General features: G+C 38.7%; 2 protein-coding genes across 2 annotated transcripts in view; one reads left to right on the forward strand and one right to left on the reverse strand.

Moving 5' to 3' along the window:
- Positions 1–10,009: 10,009 nt before the first annotated feature.
- Positions 10,010–11,606, reverse strand: c2cd4a (C2 calcium dependent domain containing 4A). The gene is made up of 2 exons (XM_041796333.1): positions 11,498–11,606; positions 10,010–11,383 (listed from the first exon to the last, which is right to left on the reverse strand). The coding sequence occupies exon 2, from the start codon at positions 11,354–11,356 to the stop codon at positions 10,010–10,012; it is 1,347 nt and encodes a 448-aa protein (XP_041652267.1). The 5' UTR covers positions 11,357–11,383; positions 11,498–11,606.
- Positions 11,607–16,942: 5,336 nt separating this feature from the next.
- tln2b (talin 2b) overlaps positions 16,943–22,216 on the forward strand; it is a 111,116-nt gene continuing 105,842 nt past the window's right edge. The window contains exon 1 of the mRNA XM_041795177.1: positions 16,943–17,071. The gene's annotated coding sequence lies outside the window, so the exon portion shown is untranslated. The remainder of the gene's footprint in view (positions 17,072–22,216) is intronic.

Here is a 22,216-nt window from a genome sequence, read left to right on the forward strand (position 1 = left end):
CAGTGTTGGTTGGAGCTACTTTTGCCACCTTTAAAGAGCTTAAAAAGCAAAAAATGACAAACAAATGAAACTCACCAAAGAAGGGTCACTTTTCCACCATAGAAAGCTGCTGCAGGGGCCTTCATCTCCACACGGTTGGCAGACCAGCTGAAAGGTACATTACCCCCACCTGCTGAACTGGAGTGTGGTTCTGGATTAGGCAGGTGATATTAAATAAGCACTAAGCAATGTATTTATGATATGCTTTAGTCGGTTACACAGTGTACTCAGACAAAAGGGTCAGAGAATTCTGCATTTTCTGTATTTGATAGATGTCTCTGCAGCAGCACAGTTTAGTGACTGTGCCACAAGCCAGACGTACACCACAACCCTTCCATGAAGGTGTGAGGGCCTTTTAAGTGCTGTTTACAGCCTTGTTTTTTTTTTTTTTTTTGCTTTAACCCCATGTAACTTACATCAGGGTTTTTTTTTTCTGCCGGTGAAAACAGCAGGCATTACACTGAATCAGATTCAGGACACTTTCGTGTTCACTCTCACATTGTAAACAGCACAAGTCACATTGAATCTCATCTTTTCAAATCAGATTCAGGCCACACATTTCACATAAAACAAGTATTGCACTTTTAGTGACTTGAAAATTGCAGAGGGATATATTGCAGTTTAATCTGAATTTTTACTGCCCAGCCCTTGTTCAGACCTAAAACTTAAGTCCTTTAAACACAATTTAAAGTTTGAGGATGAGCATGTTCACAAATTTCTTTCCTAGACACACTCAGTTTTAAGGATTGATGATGAATAAAGAAAACGACTTCAGCTGACGTAGGTCTTTATGTCCAGCTTAAACTCCACTTACTTATCGTTCCTACGGTCAACGTCTACAGCTGATAGGCAGATTTTTACAGCTAAAATATCAATAGAAATTCTGTTGATACAATAATTCACTTTTTTAGCTAATATCTGCTGATGCCATTATAATACAGATAATATCCTCCATCCCTAATATATAGCTGTATTCCAACCCTTTTAATAAAACGTGATCTTCCTTATTACTATGCAAATACTGATATTGAGCAAATTCAGTTTAAGAATATACTGTTGTACCTTATCAGATGCAGATTCTTCATTTTGTCCTCTCCTATAGAAGGAGGAATATATATATTATCCTGTCTGAGGTGTACAACAGATGACATTTATGTATTTGAAGCACTTTGTGGCACTTATTGATGTTTCTTCCTCCTGTCTAGATCTTTGCTTGTGTTGTACTTTCTCTCATATATATGTCACTCTTGTTACATTTCAATCTCCAAATCACTGTCATAATCAGCATCAGCATCTCGTTATTATGCACAATCCCTGTTTGAAAGGGGCACTGGAAGTCACTCCCTCAGTTAATGAAAATTAAGGGGGCTAGAAATAAGTGGGATAGAATAAATGCATCAACTGAAGTCTGCCATGTAAAAGTATGACATTAAAACTGTTGGCACATGTTTATTTTCTGTGCTTTTTGATTCTGCATTAAACCTGTAGTTGCATTCCAAATTGGTGATGTTAATCATGCTGGTAATACAATATCTTTCATAGATAGAGAAAGCAAGCTTTGACTAATTTTGCAAAGTAGATAGATCTGCCTGGTTCTGTTCTTCTCACTGGCAAATCCATCTTGCAAAGCTCCTGGCTGAACCGTTTGGGCTCAGTTAGAAAGTGACAGGACCAATCAGCGTCGAAGGGCAGTACTTTAGGGCGTGGCGGAGTCGTGAGGTAAGCGAGCAGCAACAAGAGGCCGGTGCCGTTATGGTGGAAGACATTAGCGTGGATGCTGCAAAAGCGCCACTTTTATCAGAACTTGACGACATTTCTTCGTTAAGAGAAGAACAAAGAACAGCAGTGAGTTGTTTTCTTTTCAAAAACCACAAAAGTCATGTACTGACTTGTCTACAGTCACCATGGTTTGCGTTACGCAGTTCTATATGGAGTTTATTCATTGGTAGCTGCACACGTGCACCTCGGTAGTGGCTATGTCACGTGTTTTGTTGCTCTGATTGACCCTTAAAGATGTGACAGACAGAATTTCATCCAATCATCCTCCGATTTTTTTTTTTTCAAAGGCTCTGCCTTTTCCAAACACTGTAAATCAGAGGTTTTCCAGATGAATGTGTGTCAGGTTAAGCTTTGACTCAGTGCTGATGTCTTTCTTTGTTAGAAAGCATTTTTGACTTTTATTTGTTCAGACTACTCACTCTTGTGATTTGCACAGGGAAGTTATGTTCTTCCCTGTTATCGAAGATTTTATTAATAGAGCAAAGATAAAAAGAAGCCGAGCAATTTTGACGGCATTTGTCAACACAAGATATTTTGATAGAGCAATTTTTTGCAAGATTTGAAAAGCTAAACTCTACTCATAGGCTGTCACACTTGCACACTTAATGATGTGAGGTAGCTTTATCTATTGTGTAAAGACATGATAAATTATAATTGAAGCACAGCATTTTATGATACCACCTAGGCAAAAGCAGAAACTTATTTTTAAAGATGGTTAGCTACTTTGATGAATAACCTATTATTTCAGAGGTGTTACACTGCAAAGAGAACTTAGTGTTATTAGTCCTTTGGGGCATGGCATAATTCTGGCACTTTGTGACAAGTTTGAAAGCCAAAAGATCTCTAATTGAAACAGAATTTGGATTGTAGTTTAAAAAAAAATGCACCCACAAGCTCTCAGCTTTGATTTATATAACCTGCCCCAAGACACCTCAGTCTGTGCAGTCTTAACATCAACGACTGAAGCAACATCCTGCTAACAGCCTAAGTCAACACCTTAATTAATTCAGTATTGCAGCCTTAAATGCAGCCAGTTCTTCAGGCATCACATTTATTTAGGCTGTTGTCTGTAACTGTGACTACCATGGATAATGTGGCTTATGCTAACTGGAAAGTGCAGTCTCAGAGCTTGAAGTGTGAATGTTTTAACTTAACCATCTTTCCCAGGGCAAAGTCTGTCCTCGTACAGAAATGACACTGTAATTTACTCTGGTCTGTATCAGTTGGATTCCCAGTAAAGCAAATTGACAAACAGAGACCCATTACCCAGCTTCCATGTTTACCCTCAGTTAGATAATATGACTACAGGCTGTGGATGATTTGTTATCTATAGTCCCTGATGTATTTTTATATTTACAGCCCTGTTATGAATCATATGACAGTACAGCCCATAATCCAGGGGGAATTGATTTTCAAATTCACTGTGCTTCAGCTTGTACAATACTAGAGATGTGTTCATAACACAAAGCCTGTAGTTCAGGCACTTTGATTAAATGTACGCTATCATGTCCTTGAAGGTGGATTTGGATTCATGTCTCTTTTTTATATGTATTTGTGCTCGTGCTTGATGTGACTGATTTCTGTTGTGTTGCATGTTGTTATAAAAGTTGAAAAGTTCAATAAAACGATTTCAAAATAAAATAAAATATCATGCTCACCCCTTATAGTGACTTTAACCTAGTAAACACATTTAAACTAACCTCTGTGACTGAGGATGAGTTGAAGAAACTGCTCATTGCCCTTTCAAATCAGTGAATCCACAATTATGACGGTGTTTTTCGACATTATAAAGCTTGACTGGATTTGTTGGTTATTGTAAATGTAATTTTCTTTATTGTGACACTGACTTTATTTATCTGGAACTTCAATATCATCGTTTTTCTCCTTTAAAATATGTTAATTAAGTTGACAAATGATGCTGGAACAAGTGGCAATCCCCAAATAAACAATTAGTTCAACAGTCCATAACTTCCATATCTCCAAGTCAAGGACAAACAAAGTCGAGGAAATCAGGCCTGTGAAACCCCTCTGTGGTTTGGGTGTTGGTTGTGTAAGTGGACCATTGTAAGTAGGACAGCTAAAATGACATGGACAGGCCTAGATGTGTCTCATTACCTCTCCCTCTCAGGGAACCTGGTCAAGTACCTGGCTGTGTGAGCAGACAAAGAGACAGGCTAAGGACAATAACCATATCAAAGGGTATAAAAAAGGTGCAATTCATTTGAAATAATGTAACACCATCTGGAATAAAACAACATAAAGACTGTACAGTAATTCTATTTAAAGGACAACAGATAAATTACTCTCCTGGTGAAATTGATAAAAACACACTGGACTAAATCTCCATGCTGTGATGGGTGGATTTGTCCTCTGATAATCGTTTTGGGGTGTATGGATTAAAGATGAGATCTAGTTATACAGTATGTGCATGCAGAAGAGCTGGAACATTCTATAACTTTAATCATTTCACCTTTATAGGAAGGATCTATTGACAGAAAGCAGCAACCCAAGTGAAGCCGAGATGCATCTGAATCAAACAGGCAGAGACAGCCTCTATCAACCTATGTGTCAAAATAAAAGCATCTTCGACATGAAAGGCAGGATCTCCATGGTTTCCCTCTGAGCTGGGCCCTTGTTGCCATGGGAGTGGAAGGCGCTATTGAAAGAGGAAAAACACTGCGAGACAGTATCATCTTTCCATGTACAGAACCTAATCATGCGCAGAGTATTTTGCCTTTGGTTTAAAGGTGAGAGTTATTAGGTTCTCTCTTCATAAGAAGTACTAAAATTAGCCGTAGTTAATTATTAAATATGCTATTTATATAATAAACATAACTGTGTTTGTTAAAATGTTCTAGAGTTAGTTATTCAAAAAGATCAAGCTATTTGTGTATCCCCTCCACCTGTCACATGACGTGTACTGTGGCAGACTGTTTGCCTAACAGTTTAATGGCTATTCAAATAATATTGTGCAGGCCCTGTCCTGATTGTCCTAATGCATTTAACCATCCAAACAGCATGTGCCTGTCCAGAAGTGTGATTGGACCCGGGGGGGCACCTCAGAAATTAACCCAAACAAGGGACGTGTCACACAGGCCTCATGATGAGTTATTATTAGGCCTCATTTTTTATTGGTGTGCAGGGGAGATACCCAGTAACCAAACAGCCATGTTTATGAGTAACTGCTGACCTTAAGGCAGACCAAACACCTTGGTTCTGTTTATATAAGTCCAATCCGATGTGAGGAAGATCAACCTACAGTATGTTTTTTGTTTGTTATGTACTGAACAGGTCACGCTTGGAATCAGCTCCATGCAGTTCCTGAGAAGACTGAGTGGGTGGTGTAACATGGGGCAGGTGCATGGGCTCAGTGATGACTCTGCTACGTGCAGATGCAGCATGGTTTGCTCTCTCTGCCTTATCATGAACTGTGAATGTCTTTACAGAAAACAGCACGTAAGACTGTTCCAACAAATTTATTTTGTGTCATTGACAAATAGATGTTGTCAGTACCAAGGCAGAGGGTTTGTATAGGGAGACAGCTGAAATGTAAACAGAAGAATTTATTTAATGTGATCAGTTATTTGTGTTAATTCAACCATGAACTAGATGTCTTCAGTCCTGTAACAACAAAATAACGTCATTCATAGTTTAGGCACATCACACCATGTGACCTGCCATTATTACAAGGAAATGGCAGTATTGTCACATGGATTTTTATTTATTCTATCAGGATTAAATCCTGTGGATTGCAGACGGTCTCGTGCATCATCAGACATTGCCTGCGTATGAGACTGGCAGTGTGTCTGTTCCTCCCAGATCTGGTTTCCTCTTAAGTGATGTGTCATCACACCAACTAATGACGCAGCTTAAACACAGCATACAGCCTGTTCATAGCTTCCATTAATCCAGCGCAAAGATGAGCAGAGAAGGGTGTTTACTGATTTGGAGGGTGGGCTGTAAATAGTGATATCACGGCTTTGAAAAAGAAAATCCTCTGAGCATCACTGCTGACATCATGGAGTATTTAGATGCTTTAAAATCAGAGATTTAATTATAGTTGCGCTTTGATTTTTTGCATTAATTAAAATCATCACAAATACATCCATACAGCCAGCTTTTATAACAATTAAGTGAGTCCCCTGTAATGATTATTTTATTTAAATGTATTTAACCAGGACAAGATTGAGATCAAAAATCCCATTTACAAGAGTGTCTTGGCCAAGACAGTCAGCAGCACATTTAACAGAGCTACAGACATGAAATATAATAGTTACAAGCACAGATCAGCCAATCCTGAGTCATAGAGCTCAAAGTCATTGGTCAAAACAACCCAAAGCATCCTCCTCCAATGCCTTCAACCTGCTTTAAAAAAAGATTTAATGAGACCAGTTCCCAAAGACATAGAGTCTCCTGTAGCAGGTTCCAGTCTGCCAGGACAGTGTACCTGAATATCCTTTTACACATTTCAAGACAGAGTCTGACAGCAAAGATAAGTCTGACTGAGACCATAGCTTCCAGCACTTCTCACATGAATAAAATCACACAAGCATGATGGAAGCGGAATGAAGAATAATATACGCTGTATCCTTGAGGAGCATTTAAAGTCACAAGCAGGAACCGTGACTCAGTAGAAAACTAAACTCATGGTGCAAATGTGTCTCACATCAAAAATAATAGCAAACAGTTGAAACATGAGCAAAAGAACCCAAACAGTGATCACTGTATAGGTAACATCCAAACACAACAAAATGCATGTCATCTAAACACTCTGCCTAAGGGCATGATGGGAAATTCTGCCCACATATCCCCCAGATTTGAAGTACCAGCGTAGTCAACAGAAGTGGAAAAAGTACAACAGTATAGCACTAAGTAAAAGCACTCTGATTAAAACTTAGTCAAGTAGAAGTAGAAGTACGCTTTCTAAATCAGTAAACGTACAGGAAAAACTACTCAATTACAGTAATTTGCCTAAATGTAATTACTTACTTTCAGTGCCCCATGGAAGACAGTGTCTACAGATTTAAGGCATTGAGAGGATGCATGCATGCATAAAACATCAGCATAATCAATCCGAGGCATAAATGTGGCAGAAAAAAATACTTTTCTCAGCAGTAAAAGAAAAATGAGACCTGGTCCTGAAATTTAAAAAAAAGTTGCAGCTTTAACTTACATTTGGCACAGTATGAAACCTAAAAGTCATTGTTAGAAATCAAAATGTTTTTTTTTTCTGACAACATCCTGCATACAACATCAAAAAGCCTTTAAAGGGCGTTTGATAGATTGCAGTGGAAGCTCAATAAAAAATACAAATGAGGTCCACTTGCCTCCGTCACTCCTGTTCCAAAGTTGTTCTTGTCCAAAGAATATAAGAAGGACGGATAAAGGCCTTACTGGTGGCTACACTGGTCAAACAGGGACATTTGAAGGTGTTCATTATGTTTTGGACTGATAAGTGGGCCTGGCAAAACAAAAAGTGTGATAAGGAAACTGGTCTTGACAGACTTATGAACGTAAGAAGCTCTTAGTCAGACGAGTAAGATAGAGTAGGAGCGTTGGAACGTTTACATTTCAAGGTTTGAAAACATTTTCTTTCCATTACAAGCAACCAGAGAACCTCCGAAAGGCCTTAAGATGAACAAAAGCTGAATGGAAGGATTTTCAAATTATTTGGTATACCTGATAACATTAAAAAATGCAGATGTTGTCAATTCCAGTTCATTACTTTGAAATTGTAAATGTGCATCAGCTAGGCGAAGGCATCCTGGTGAACGACGGTCACTAGGCAACTGTTTTCAGACACTTGAGATGAAGCCAGTGCACTTCCCCTGTTCTACATTTACATTCATGATGCAAAGCTTTTAGAGAGGCAGATGTTTCCTACAGATAATATGAAATCACTTCAAGTGATCTGTAATCAAGGAAAAACACTCAAAAAATCATTACAATGAGACAAAACTTGGCTCGCAATCTCTCAGTGCTGCATTTTCTATTCTAGGTAGACAGAATTTAGTTTAAACGACAAATAATAAAAACATATTTAATGGATTTCTATAAATAATCTGTAACTGTTAATGCACATTCTCATCATGGCATGTTTATTGGTTAAATAGGTCAAGCAGGGATTAGTATAATGTGTATACTAACAAGATGTTAGTCAGAGACCTTGGTTTCATTGATAAAGGTGATAGGTTAAAAAAAGATATGCGATTATTTTATTGCTTGGACTTGCAGTATGAGGGTCAATACTGAACATGCAATATTCCAGGAAATAGCCATCATCCTGTAGCACAAGCACCTGTTTAATTTGATCCAAAAGATAATATGAATTTCTAATAAGCCTTTGCTGTTTTTTATTTTGCTCTGGTAGGTAGATATCATCTTTTACAGCCTAGACCAGCTTGGATCAAGGCACTAATACTGCTTCCACCAACAGCAATATAAAAGCACTGAATGAAGGCAGACCTGTGGAGATCCCCCATGAATCCTATCAGTGGTTGACCAGCACTGGAAATCACAGGTAATTCTAATTTATTACAGGGTATTTCACAGCTGAGTCAACACTCAATACAAAAGTGTCCAACAGTATCAGACCCTACGCAGCCTGAAAACATTTTCTGTCCACAAAGGTTTACTGAAACGTTTCAGTTGTCTGTGTAGGATGTTATTAGGTTTCTGTTACAGAAAAAAGGACATGCTCTTTAAACACAAAAGCCAGTGCACTGTATTAGGGTGCATGTTTGAGAAACACAAAACCGTTATTTCCATCATAACAAATTGCAGGTCTTCATGGCTACACTAAATCTGTATATTTGAACCAAAGTGGATCATGAGCTATATTTGTCTAAAGGCTTATCTCAGCAGCGCAATTCAAACTGTAAAACCCAGTAAAATATTAGCTTTATTATACATGCCCAATTATAGTCTGTGAGCTATAAAACCAAACTCCCAGGAGGGCATTATTACAGCTTTGGCTGCAATATCTATTTATATGTTTGTTAATGCAGCCCATCTTTCACATTGCCATATGTTGTTTTGTCATATGCTGTATAACCAGCAGTCGTCAGTCCCCGTCAGAGCTTCTCATAGCCCTGAAAAACCTATTAATCTTTAACTAAGAGCTATAGTGGCAGTCAGTGCTTTTAAGCCCGGTGTTTATTGCTGAAAGCAGCAGGATATTCATGACTGCAGTTCACGTTAAGAGCTGCTGCTCTGTGTAGTTAAGTAAACATGTGTGCATATTACATAGATATGCTGTTTTTTGACCATGACATAAGAATCACTTTTAATTTGTTGGAAATTATTATTTTTTTAAGATTGTTTCCATCAGGTTAAAATAGTACAGTTAAATTCTACACTTCTGACTTTCTAGCTTGGTCTTTTACACATGTTCATCCAGACTCAAAGATAGACTAAACATGTGCCAAATGTAGTGCTGTAAGAGAAAAAAAAGGATTAAAAAGATGTTCAAGTTCGCGGCTACTTCAAAGGGAAGTGCTCTATATCAAAGATTATCTTAAGCAGAGTAGAGTAAGCTTTTATAGATATATTCTATTATAAAAAAAATCAAAATGTGTCTTATTTTACACCAAAAAATAGGACTAGGACAATTTTCTTCATATTCTATCAGATCTTGAGTTGTTTTTCAGTCTTCATGCGACAAATGTTTGTCTTATTCAAAGTGTGGGGGGGAAGCAGATAGAAGCTCTTTGAGCACTGATTAAAACTATGCATACTCAGCTCTCCTCTAAGGTTACCTGTTTCTAGTGATATTTTTAATCATCAGAAAGGTCAGGAAGAAAACAACAGGCTTAGGAGAAACATGAGATGGCTCGCTGATGCTGCAGTAACATTGACACACCAAGGAAACCAAAAAATCCATAATTAAAATTGACATTTGCTTTAAAGCATTATAATACTGTTGACTTTTCTTTTTGGTACATGTGTTTTTCTGAAGTTGTTTCCTCTTGAGCCTTGAATGCAGAAATTACACATAGAGAAATAGTGAGAACTGCTCCCATAAGTCTGCTCAGACACAATTTATGAGCCTACAACAAAAGCTGTTAGCATCGTTTCAAGTATATTAAAGACAGACAACTTTAGCGTTTTACATGATTTAATTATTATAAAATCTAAATTTACAATACAAAAATGATAATAAATAACATAAATATTAAGTTAGGGAAGTACTTTATAATGTGATGATGCTAGAAAGAGGCAAATCACAGTCACCAAGGAGATAGTCTCTCTTCAGGGTGGACATTTTGTTCACCACTTTAAAGCGGAGGGAGCGCTGGCTGAGGTCTTCCTCTGAGATTGCGTCAAAGAAGAAGTCTTCATTGAAGATGGGGTTGCGGCTCTTTCTGATAACTGTGCTGCGTTGCTTCTGGATTTTTCCCGGAACCAGAGAGAGGCTAACACTGCAGTTGATGATCTTGGGGTCTATGGAGTGAGGATAGAGGCCCTCAGCGCTGATCAGTCGAACCCTGAGTCTTTGGTTCTCTGGGCAGTATTCTGCGGAGAGTCTCAGGCTGCCTTCTTTCCCTATGGGTACCATTCTCTCCTTCATTACCCTTTCTCTGTGCAGAGTCAGGTCCATGGGGAAGATGTTGGGCGGCGCTAGACTGTAGCTGTTAGGCAGGCCTTCAACTAAGCCCTCAGATGCCCTCCTCATGACATTGGGGCTGTTATCTGTGGAGCTGCCTTCATCTGTGGACAGGGAATTGTTCCTGGACACCATTGCCTTCCTTATGTTCCTTGACAACAGCAGTTCATGGCTTAGTGCTTTGAAAAGGGAAGACCTGGGAGGGCACCTGGTCAGCAGGGGCGAGCTGAAAGGTGAGGATTCAGTAGAGGAAGTGGTATCACTGTCCAGAGTGGCCTGCCAGTTCAGAGTGTATCCTCTCGGGGAAAGCCTGGAGGTCAGGCTGTTAAGGCTGAATGAGGAAGGAGAGGAGGAGGGCGAAGTGGAGGAGGACACTTTGGTGCACATGCTGGAGCGACTCCTTGGTAACAACAAGGGAGAGGAGCCAGGATCAGAGTGGAAGAGTGACTCCTTCCTCCGTGTGTGTGGGCTCTCCAGTAAGGTGCAGAAGCCATAGCAGGTCTGAGCTTTGGCTAAGTGCGGAAGGGATAGCGCAGCCTGGCTCTGGGGGTCTGCGTTGGTGGTTTCCTCATCACTGCAGCCATCATAAGGGCTCTCATCCACACTCTCCACCTGGATAATGTGTGGGTTGATGGCCTCATGGTGCGTCACCTCTATTTCGGGGCTTGACCTCTCAGAGGGGGACACCTTGATAGCTCGAGCAGCCCGACTCGGCTCTGTGTTCTTCACGTCATGCAGGGACGGGATAGTTGGGGGGATGCAGAACTCAGGGATGTTGTCAGGGGTGATGACGTTAGGACAGAGGGAAATCCTTTTGACTTTGTCAGATTTTTCTCCAAACATGATGTCGCTGATTTTGAAACTGAGCTCTGCAGATGGGATGGGCAGGTTAGATCTCTCCACGGACACACGGATCTTCTCCACCACCCACATGGGTCCTCTTGTAGAAATTAGGAGACACTGTAAAAACAAAAAACCCACAATTTTAAGTTTCCATATTGTGCTCTAAAATCAAAGACACACTTAAAAAAAATGCCCATTACTTCTAAAATAATTAACTTTGTGCTTACTTACCTTTTACTCTGATGATATGGAAAATCCAAAAAGTTGTTCTGTGCAGGATGCAATGAAAGAAAAACTTTGCTGTTCTATTTAGAGCAAATGGAGGTTCCCTCTTGTCAAGACAAGCACATCTGTGCCTGTTTGAGAGATGTAGACAGTTTAAATCAAGCAGAAAACCAGTGAATCTAAAACCCGCCCCCTCTGCTGCTCCAACAGGATCCTCCCTCTTTCCTAAGACACTGGTTCCCATGGAAATATCCACACCACAACAGAGGTCCAAAGCCCCAGTAATAGCCACTAATCTTTTTAGGATAAGATACTATAATGCACAACCATTTCAGACTAATTGCAAGCTGTTCATTTCATTTTATGCAGTTAATCTAATGCAGATGGTTTCACTAACCTTGTTCTATAGACTTAAACAATGTAGTCTGGTTATATAACAAGGAAAATGCAAGCATTTAAATGTATCTTATTAAAGACTGGCAAAGTTTGAGTTAATGAGAGCTGCACACAAAAGTCTCCTTTTTTACACAGCTTTAAATGTTTGCTATAAGCCTGTTTTCGAATATAACTTAAGTGTGATTGGGATACTTGGAATCACCAACATTTTTCTAACTACATATACATGTTATCCTGACCATGCAGCCTTATACATGTTGGATTTGAAATGAAAAATATTAGCATTATGTACAAAAGTACATGATTACATTTTTGTACTGCCCATATTTGCTATGAGTAGATTATTAATTTACCAGCCCATACTTCAGCTACACTGAAGAACTGCATTGTTGTCAAGTGGGACTATGTTGCCTCTTTATCTGTGCTAACTTTTCAAAAGTCAACATCTGTGTTAAACAGGACAATAAGTGTACAGATTTATGAAAAGTCATGCTGAACTTTGAGCCTCAAGGTCCTCAACCTCAGTTTGAACATTTCAATGTCAGTGCTACCCTCTTGTGGCGGGACCTACAATAGCTGTGTCAGAAGTTAACTTTAAAATTCATGACAGATAAATGCAACTGTGATGAATCTGTATTAAAAATTCTATAATAATCTTAACTAATTACTCTTGAGTATCGAGTATAAATAATTTCAGCCTTGTGAAAATGAAACAAGTAAAAGAATAAAAATGCTTGATTTCAGTCCCGATTATTTTCCAAATGTTTAGTTATATTTTAAGATATCTCAGAAACTACTTTAAGTTTGATTCTCTGCTTTCCTTTAAATCATGGTCAGGGAGTTGAGTGATTCTGTCCAACCCCCCCCCCCCCCCCCGGCCAAAGTTCAAGTGCAGTAAATTGGTTACCATGTGTCACCATGCACTTAAGGACATAATGATGTCATCACTAACATTAGACCAGCAAAGTGTCCTTACAGGAGGAACTTCTCAGAAATGTTGTCAGAAATGTTCAAGTCAGATCAGTTATCCAGGTGTTCTTTTTAGACACAGTGTACCTAACAAACCACTTGTTAGTATGTAATCACAGAGTGTAGGGATGCTATAAAAAGATATTAAATCTGTTTTTCTAAAAAAAAAAAAAAAAAAAAAAAGAGAGAGAGAGACCTTAAACATGTTTAAGCTCTGTGTATGATTCTACTTTAACCAAATCTGGCATGTGTTCTACATGACAGACTTTTATTGTTGTGTTGTTGCCATCAACAATAAAATATTGAAACTGCTGAGCATTAACTGAAGTTCAGAAGAAAGAAAGTAAAAATCTGGCAAAAAAAAAAAAAAAAAATCATTGTCCAATATGTAGAAAGATAATCTGTCTTTTTACCAAGTAAGATAAAGATTATAAAGTCAGGTAGATAAAATAAAGAAATAGTGAATCATGCATATTAAGGCTCCTTTAAGTAGTTTTGGTTTACATCAAATTTGGAGCCCCTGTGGACAAAGGGGTACATCTTCTTTCATTTCTGATCTGTTATATGATTGGGCTTTTTTTCAACCTTAAATCTCATCAGGCTGTCTCTTGGGGTCGAATGTATAAACCATTGTCAATATTTCTTTAGTAAAATGTGAATAAGAAAATTTATTCTTCTTTCAAACCACTCACCTGACACCTACCATGTAGTGGAGAGGAGAAAAACATATGAGACATCTGAGAATAAACTTGGGCTTTTTCTCTTCATATTCCTCTAATTTAATCACAGTGAAATACTTAAATGATAAAACATCATTGTGTGAGTTTATGACTTTAAGGATTGAGCTGCAGGAAGACATACCACTTTACAGGAAATATTACAGACACAGGCAGTTTCAACATTAGTGAAAAGTAGAGAGTTGCCTACGGCCTCATGCTCCAAGATATAAAAGTTTGAGGTATACATCTAAATTACTTAATGATAATGACATGCAAAATTTAATGTAAATAATTGGCAACATGTGAATAAAATAGCAGATTCTGATTGTTGAAAAATGTCCCTGGGGAGGACTCCTAGACCCAACAGTGAGGCTCAAGCCTCCTTTTTATTCTTTTTGTCATATCAAGCAAGTTTCAGTTTGGTACATGCCTATATTGATGGATTGTTGTTTGGGAATGATTTGTGGCAGAGGAACTGAGTTTACCCCGAGTAATGAGCTTATAGATTGGGCTCTGAATTCTATTTGTGCGTCACCAGTTCGTCTTGCAGCCAAAGACTGCTGTTGGAAAGCTTGAAGATTATTCTGTATAATTTAGGTATTTTGTTTACTTTCTATGATTGCTTTAAACGAAATGGGAAAGGGCCTCAAACTGGTCTTTACCTTGGGCCCCTAAATAAATAAAACTGCCCTGATTTTGATTAATAGCACTAATTAGTGGGTAAGAGAAGGAGGGAGACAATCAGAATGTAGATGAAATTGTAACTGATGGCAATTAACTGCTGGATAATTTCTAAAAGAGTCAGAGAAAATACAAACAAACAAACAAAACGTGATAGATGGATGGCAAAAATTAACATCAAATTTAGAAGTTTTCATCATTTAAATCTACATAAAATAGTCCCACAAAAAGGTTTCATTATCAAGAGACCTTTACATCAACTATTCATAAGTGTGTTATCATGATTTTAGTTAGTACAAATAAATCTAATTTGGGCCACCTCCAGGACCCCAGATTGGGAATCGACGTATTAACCTTTCTCGGATGTGAACTTCATACATAAATTTAAGCTATATAATATTTCAACAAATGATTTGAAACATTTGTTTTCAGTTAACAACCATGAATGATAGCATAAAAATAAAAAAGTAATACAGGAAAACATTTTCTGAGGGAGACTTGTTTGACTTCAAAAATAAGAGACAGTCACATAATCTGGTGCAGTTTTGAAGATTTTTCAAAATTAAAGTCAAATAACAGTCAATGTTGCATTATGATGATCAAACCAAATATCAGTTCTAGACACAGAACATTTCATGAGTTGTCTGGCTGCAGATTATACAGTTCTGACTGTCATAGCTCAGAATGAAAGTGCCGGGATTTGCCAGGACAAGGTATTACAGTTTAAATTTTTTTTTAATTCAACTTTATTCATAAACAAAGTCTGGCAGTTACATTCATGAGATAACCACACCGCAAACATTACAGACTTAGAAACATTTCATAAATAAAATACAAAAAGTTCAGAGGTCTAATCCAGCATTAAATTATGAATAGACCCATTTTAGAAGAAGTTACATGAACGGTGACTCACTGTATCTTCATTAGCTTTGGCAAGTGAAGCTACACTAGCTACATAGATAACATTACTGCATAAGCCAATGTAGCCAAAGCAGACATAGCTATGGATAACCTACCTGCCAAGCTTACATGGATGCTTTGTGAGCTTAGCTTTAGCTACATAGCAATGTTTTCTATAGCTAAGTTAGCGTTAGCGATTGAGCTAAAGCTAACTTGACTACAACATAGACATTTAGCTGTTTTGTTAGCTTAGCTTTAGCTAAATAAACTACATAGCTACACTGGCTGTGTTAGACTGTTTTCATGGAGGACAAGTTTTTGTTATTAGGTTTTACAGGGCAGGTATTTTTACTTTTAACCCTTGGTATCCTAACCCTTCACCTAACCTTAATCCAACCATTGAAAGAAGTTTATTTCAATTTTGTTCCAAAAGTTTTCGTGTGTATCTCCATTCTGAGATAGTCTGTGAGAGTGACAGTCTGAAATTAATGGACTGCAGCCAGACTGTTTTCAACTTTTTTTTGTGTTAATAATAGTTTTTTAAGGGAAAGAAAATCAGTATTCCTGGTTAAACCGAGTGGGTGTGTGTGTGTGAAAAAAATCAGTATCAGCCAATGGAACTCCAGTCAGTACATTGCTAGCTATTTCTGACCAGGAATTGAGATTTTAGTTTATTTATTTATTACTGTGAAACAGCTGTAGAGTGACTCAGAACTAGCACGAGCAGAACATTTTCTTGTTGCAAACAACGTGCTTTCTGTTCAACTGTGGTATAATAGAGAGTGATTTATAGAGCAGGGTTAATAAACATTTGTGTTGCACTGTTGGAGCAACTGTTTTAACTGAAAGTATAATGAGATATGGTGAGACTACACAATAAGTGACTGATGTGGATGGAGTCAAACTCATGGCCTGAATTACCAGTATCATCCCTGTCTGCTCCTGGTCATAAAGAGGCCCCCTTATTAATTTCAGTCAGTTTTATAACCAGTTTAAAACTCCATATGTTGCAAGCTCAGAACACTTGTCAAGTAAAACACTTGTCCTCTTTTTTCAGCTGTCTGGGCTGATCTTTGCATGAATGTTTGAGTTTCTCCATAAGGGGGCAGTGTATGCTCATCCCAACTAACAGCAGCACACCCATAGAGATGATAAAGCGGGAGAAATGCAAGTCTGATTAGACAAAATATGTTCTGTACAGCACTAACTCCTATTTAAACGATCTCCTCGTAAAGATAAAGAGAAGAATATGTATTGAATTGTATAACTGAGCTGAAAAGCCCTTTGAAGCACCTTTAAAAATCCTTATAGGGTAGCTACATGCTCTTATGTATCTGACAACACTTTGACATAGTGCATGATTCAGTGTAATATTTTAGTTATAGACAGGATGCCAGTTGTAACATAATCTCCCATGTTTCCATCGATTTTCTGTCAAAGTTGAATAAACCACTAGAATACGGACTGTCCTCCACTGATGGTTACTCTGCTGACACGCTTTCGGCAGGTGGACTTCACTGCACAAATTCAAAGCCTTTTCAAAATAAGAGACCTCCTGTCATTCAAATATTTGGTGCGTTCATCTTTAAATGAGAGCTCAGTCCATGTGGGGTCTATTTTATCTTTTAGGACCGATGGGTTTATCAAGTACTAGTCCGCAGTGACTCTTGATCCGGCTACACGTATGATTACCACAAACCATGGGAGAGTGTGACGCCGCTTCCTTTTTCGGCGCATAGATATGCGGACGTTTTTCTTTTTTCCCTCTCCATCTCTCTCCACTGTACGATAAACGAGGAGGGGCTTGATGCCGTGGAGGAGGCAGGCAAGCAGGCTGAGCTGACCTGCTTGTGGTGTGTGTCGCCTAGCCTACATCTAAGCCTGGTCGCATGCATTAACGAGTGACAGTCATCAGGTAGGATTTCGCCTCTTTATTCGCTGTGTGTTTTTTAAACCCTGGCGCTTGTTTTAAAGGTGCTTGTTCCTCCCTAACGGGCTCACTACGGGAGGCGGATCGCTCGGTGTTGGCTCAGCAGAAGCGCTGAAAACATTTGATATTAACAGCCTGCAGACGACCTTTTCACAGGATGTGTATGCTGTGATCCCACTTCACCGTCTCCCTGCTTTTTCTGTTGATGTGACATATATCGCTTTGCTTCATCCGGGGCGTTATTAGGAGCCTGTGTCAGATCCGTGTCTTCGCCTCAAATGTCACTGACTGCTTTTGACATTGAGAGATGAGAGAATATTTCATTGACCTACTTGTTTGGCGAGGTTGCTGCATGTTAAATATGAAGGTTTGCCGAATTTCGTTTGTAGAAGTGGGCCAAATTGGAAACTATCGCAGTCCAGCTTTAGCATCTTTGCACTGCAAAGAAATGTGCTGTACAGTAACTTGGGCTTGACCTGAATGTTATCTGGATGGGCTTAACATCAAAGCTACATGGGCGGCATGAGGTTGAAGTGCGCGTGCACGGATGTAACCACTGATGATATGCATTTGGCAGAGTGCTAAAGGGATAGGGTGTAATGGTCAGTTTGCTTAAGTTTGTTGAAGCTGCTGAAGCTTTGTAGTCATGCAGAAACATCTGGAATTTGAGATTTTTTTTAACCTGACACCTGCCAGCTTGCAGAGGTCAAAGTGCGTGCTTAACCAGAATATAGCGTGTATTTACCCCCAAACACCAGCAAGGGGGGGGGGGGGGGGGTCTATATCCTGATCGACATCTCCTTGACCTCTCATACAGATGTGTGTGCTGTTTTTACGAAGAGAGGATTTATGAGCTTTGATATGTGGTTGTTCCACACAAGCACCAGACTTTAAATGTGACTCTAACACACAGGTATAAGGGTGAAGGCACCACACTATAAGCTCCTGTGTTTATTTTCATGGTAGCTTTTCCATAGAGTACATCAGTTTTTTGGAACAAATGTATTAATGTTGGGCAGCATCGCTATGCCAAACCAGGCTAACTACACATCAGCCTCTTGTGACGTTCTCATTTACTTAAGAAGCTTTCAGCTGCAACTGTGTGAAAAAAACTACCCCACCCTCTTACAGTATAGAGCAGCTGAGTGTTTTCTGAGTGGCATCTTGGATATTAAGGGTCAATTCAAGGATACTCGTGGCGTGAAGAGGGTTTTCAGTCTGATGACATGTTCTCCCTGAGTGATGTAACTAAAAAAAAGTCTAGCTGTATCAGCAGGATGCAGACAGCTGTGATTCTGGATTGCTTTATACAGTGAGACACATGTGAAGGGAGGACGCTATGGGCTTGATTCCAACTGGGAGTATTCGTACTAAAAATGTACTCCCTGGTGGTACTGTAAGGCACCAGTTAGTGTAGGATAAAAGCATCTATCAATCACACTGTCGGAAACGCTTATTGGCTCAGTAGCAGCTGCATTGTTGCGTGTTGTTGAATGATTTTTTTTTATGATTTCTGCACAATATCTTTTAGCCTTACCTTCATGCGTGTAAAGTGGTTACTTAATGTTTGATCCTGCATGATGATTATGTATTTTATGCCTTTCTGAAAAGGGTAAAGTCAATAGTGTATGTAGTGTCTCCAGAATAAATAGGTTGGAGATGTTGAGCATCACTTATTTTTGCAGTTGTGCTTTGGTCTGCTGCATGTGTGACAGATTTAAGTGTCAACAGAGTATTTATGTTGTTGCAGATAAACAGTTAACCTTACTGCTTACATGTTCTGATTTATAACTTCCATCCACAATCAACAAGCTATTTGAAAGGAAGATTATTTTTAGCAGTCTTGGTTTGGATTGTTATGTAATAGTATTATTTTATCTGTATCTGTGAATCAACATAACAGGCCTACTGAGACCACTTAAAAATATATATTTAAAGATAAAGAGGATCAGTTATTTTTTGAGGGGGAAAAATTTAAAATTTATATTTTGATTATTAGAGAAGAAAATTTAATTTCTATCTTTAAAAGCTGCACAATTGCACAACCCAAAATGTAAACTTTTTTTAAATTCTAAAGATTGCGTGGAAGAAAATTCTGCCAGATTAAGTCATTTTCCTTACAAAAGAGCCTAATTAAACAATTGAATGTATGAGATAAAAATTGTTACCAATTTATGACTTTACAAATTTGGAGTTACTAATTTATTCATTTAATCTTAATTTAACCAGGAGAAAATCTCATTGAGATTAAAAATGTCTTTTTCAAGAGTGTCCTTGCAAAAACACAACTTATAAACTCTGACTTTATAATCTCAAAAATGTTGCCTTTTTTCCTTCAAAAATGAATTGATCCTCTTTATTTTATATCTTTTTGGATGGCCCTACATCATGATTCTTATCTTATTTTGGTAACATCAGAGCAGATGGGGCATCTGCATCCCTCTGACATCTCTTGCCCCCCCCCCCCCCCCCCCATAGGGGTACCTGGACGCCAGGTTGGGAACCATTGCTTTGTAGTATGTAGAAAAAAAAAGATTTGTTAAATGTCATATTGCAAAATGTGCCAATAGAGAATAATCTCCAGATTACACAGTGCTGGAACAGCTTAATGAATGATGAATATCCTTTCCTTGTTATAGAATTGAGCAGGATCTCTGTAGGATTAATGTGTTTATGTTTAGACTAGCCATAACAGATTTGCTTATGTGTGTGCAAATGTTTCTTTCTCTTTGTGTGTGTGTAGCTGCAAGGACACAAAATGTGCAGTAATAAGAGCAGATATGAATTCAGGTATCTCATTTTGTGGAAATACTCAAAGGATTTAATCCCAGCTGTTGGTTTACAGCATGATTTATTGCTAGTGATGTACGATAGAGATGTGGCAACCTTTCCAGTCTTGGCATCTTCAACAAGCACTTTGCATTTTCCTCCAGAAGAGTACACAGGTACAGTATTATTAGATTGCAGCAACACAATGTCACAAGCTCATATGCAGCATACAGCTGCCAGCAGCGACTGATAAAGGCTAACTGCTTCATCAAACAAACCCCTACATACTGTTCAGAGCCGTCAAGGTTAGAAAGGCAATGCTCACAAGTTTGACAGCTTATATAGATCAGAAAGTTTTCAACCAAAATGCAGCAAAAATCTCTATATTGTCAACCTTTCCTCCCACCCAAGCTTTCTAGACACTAAAATCTGCATTTTTGCTTTGCAGTGGTAATTAAGACCATGCTCTTTTTAAATGGTGCCTTTCCCCATTCATTGCAAGCTATTGAAGAGGCCATTACTAAAGTGATTCTGTATTATGGGAAGCTATTAAGTCTATCTCTGCAGCAACAACTTTAGTTCCCACCTTCAACTGAGCACCTAATTTACCGGTAATCACAAGCTCCAAACATGGCTTTGAAAAATGAACCAGGGGTCCTTGTAGTTGGTGTTGTTTAAATTCCACAAGTTTGGGAAGCAATATCTAATCCTCTAATGACTTCATAAATAAAAAACAACAAGATCTTGTCCAAAGTAAGAACTTTGGTCCGCAAAGTGGAGTATTTCCGTGCACTTCATTAGAAAGTGATTTTTATCTCAGCGGGTGTAGCTGCTCCGTCATCAAGAATACATTCCTGGTTGGAATTCCCCAGGAAATGTTCAGCTGGAGGTTGGGAAGTAAGGGGTTTAAAAGTCATCGGAGAGTGTGATTGTTGAACCATATTTAATGCATGAGTGTGTAGGAGGTGGAAAATAAAACACACCCCATGCTGTGGGCTGTGACCCAGCCTTTGTGTTTTGTGTTTACAAGAGAATTAGAGCTCTCTTATGTGTTTTTGCTCCACTGTCTTTGTGATCTCAACCTTTTTAGGGGCCTGGCTCGCCTCCAGATCCGTTTCTATGGAACAAGAGGTAGATGTATAAGCTGGCTGCCATTCACACTCCTCCACCAGTACACCAATCTGAATGCATAATTTCTACTATTTTTCCCAGCAGATGAAGAATGTGGCAGGAAGTCAATATGTGAGAGCTATAATACGTATGGGACGTTGTTTTGTCAGGAAACACTTGACCACATTCCCAGTGTGCTTTCAGATTCTAAGTAAGGTTGATCTTACTTGTAATTAAAGGGTTGTTGTGGTGGGAGATGAAACTGGCTGTATAATCCATTGCTAATGGTCGGCTATTACATCAAACTCTTCAGTATCAGTGTACGCACAGGCCATGAAATTATTCCCCTACAAATGTAAAGCAGCTCAATGTATTTCTGTTCAACTCTTATTGATATTTTGAGCCTAAAAAAAGACACCTTTTGCATTATGGTGCAAAAAAACGTAGTTATTTCATCCTCTAATCAAAAAGCAAATAAATCATTTACAGTACAGAGATAATGCATCACTTTACACATTTAAGCATTTAACAAAAAACATTATTTGACATTGCTTTTATTAGTGGCTGATACACTTAAAAGTATTTACTGTACATGTGGTCTCAACCACGCTGCTGTGCTCGGGATGTGTACGCAGACTCGGGAAGTAGGTCAGTAGATGCCGGCGTGTAGCGCTTTAGGTCAGAGGCAGAGGCTCAGCCTGTGGGGTTTCTCATCAGCAGATCAAATGAGATGCCAGTTTAGGAAAGCAGGTGACAGGTCTGACTTCACGGTAGGTCTGACTGCACTGGGTCCCAAAACTGGGTTAGTGGTATAAAAGCAAAGATGTGTGATCTGAGGGTTCCCTGAGCACCAGCTGTCAGCTTAAGTAAATTTCTGTCTACTTACCTTTGGCTGCTGGGTTGCTTTTATGCCTGAGTGTTCAGAAATCTGGGCACATTTTGTCAATTTTGGCTAATTCAATTACTATTCTTTACCTAATCTCTATGTCTATGTATTAGGAGGTGAGTCATCAAAGATTTCATTAAGCAGTGGGCATATTTGTGCTGCAATAGTTAGCTCTTTTGCTAATTTTATGAAAGGTGCAGCTATTTTTAGCATGAAAACAAAGAGCCTCTGCAGTTGAAATAAATCTGTTTTAGCTTTACAGAGGAGCACTGCAATGATCCGTAACATGACCCCTTCCGCCTCAAGCAAACTGATTATCAATGGTAAAGATCATGTGATACTTGTGCTAAAGATCATGTGATTTA

This window comes from Cheilinus undulatus, linkage group 9, assembly GCF_018320785.1.
Source record: "Cheilinus undulatus linkage group 9, ASM1832078v1, whole genome shotgun sequence".
Lineage (NCBI taxonomy): Eukaryota > Metazoa > Chordata > Actinopteri > Labriformes > Labridae > Cheilinus > Cheilinus undulatus.

What these genes read in the sequence shown, in the direction of transcription:
- c2cd4a (XM_041796333.1), bottom strand. Translation starts at nt 11,356, where the DNA reads ATGTGGGTGGTGGAGAAGATCCGTGTGTCCGTGGAGAGATCTAACCTG.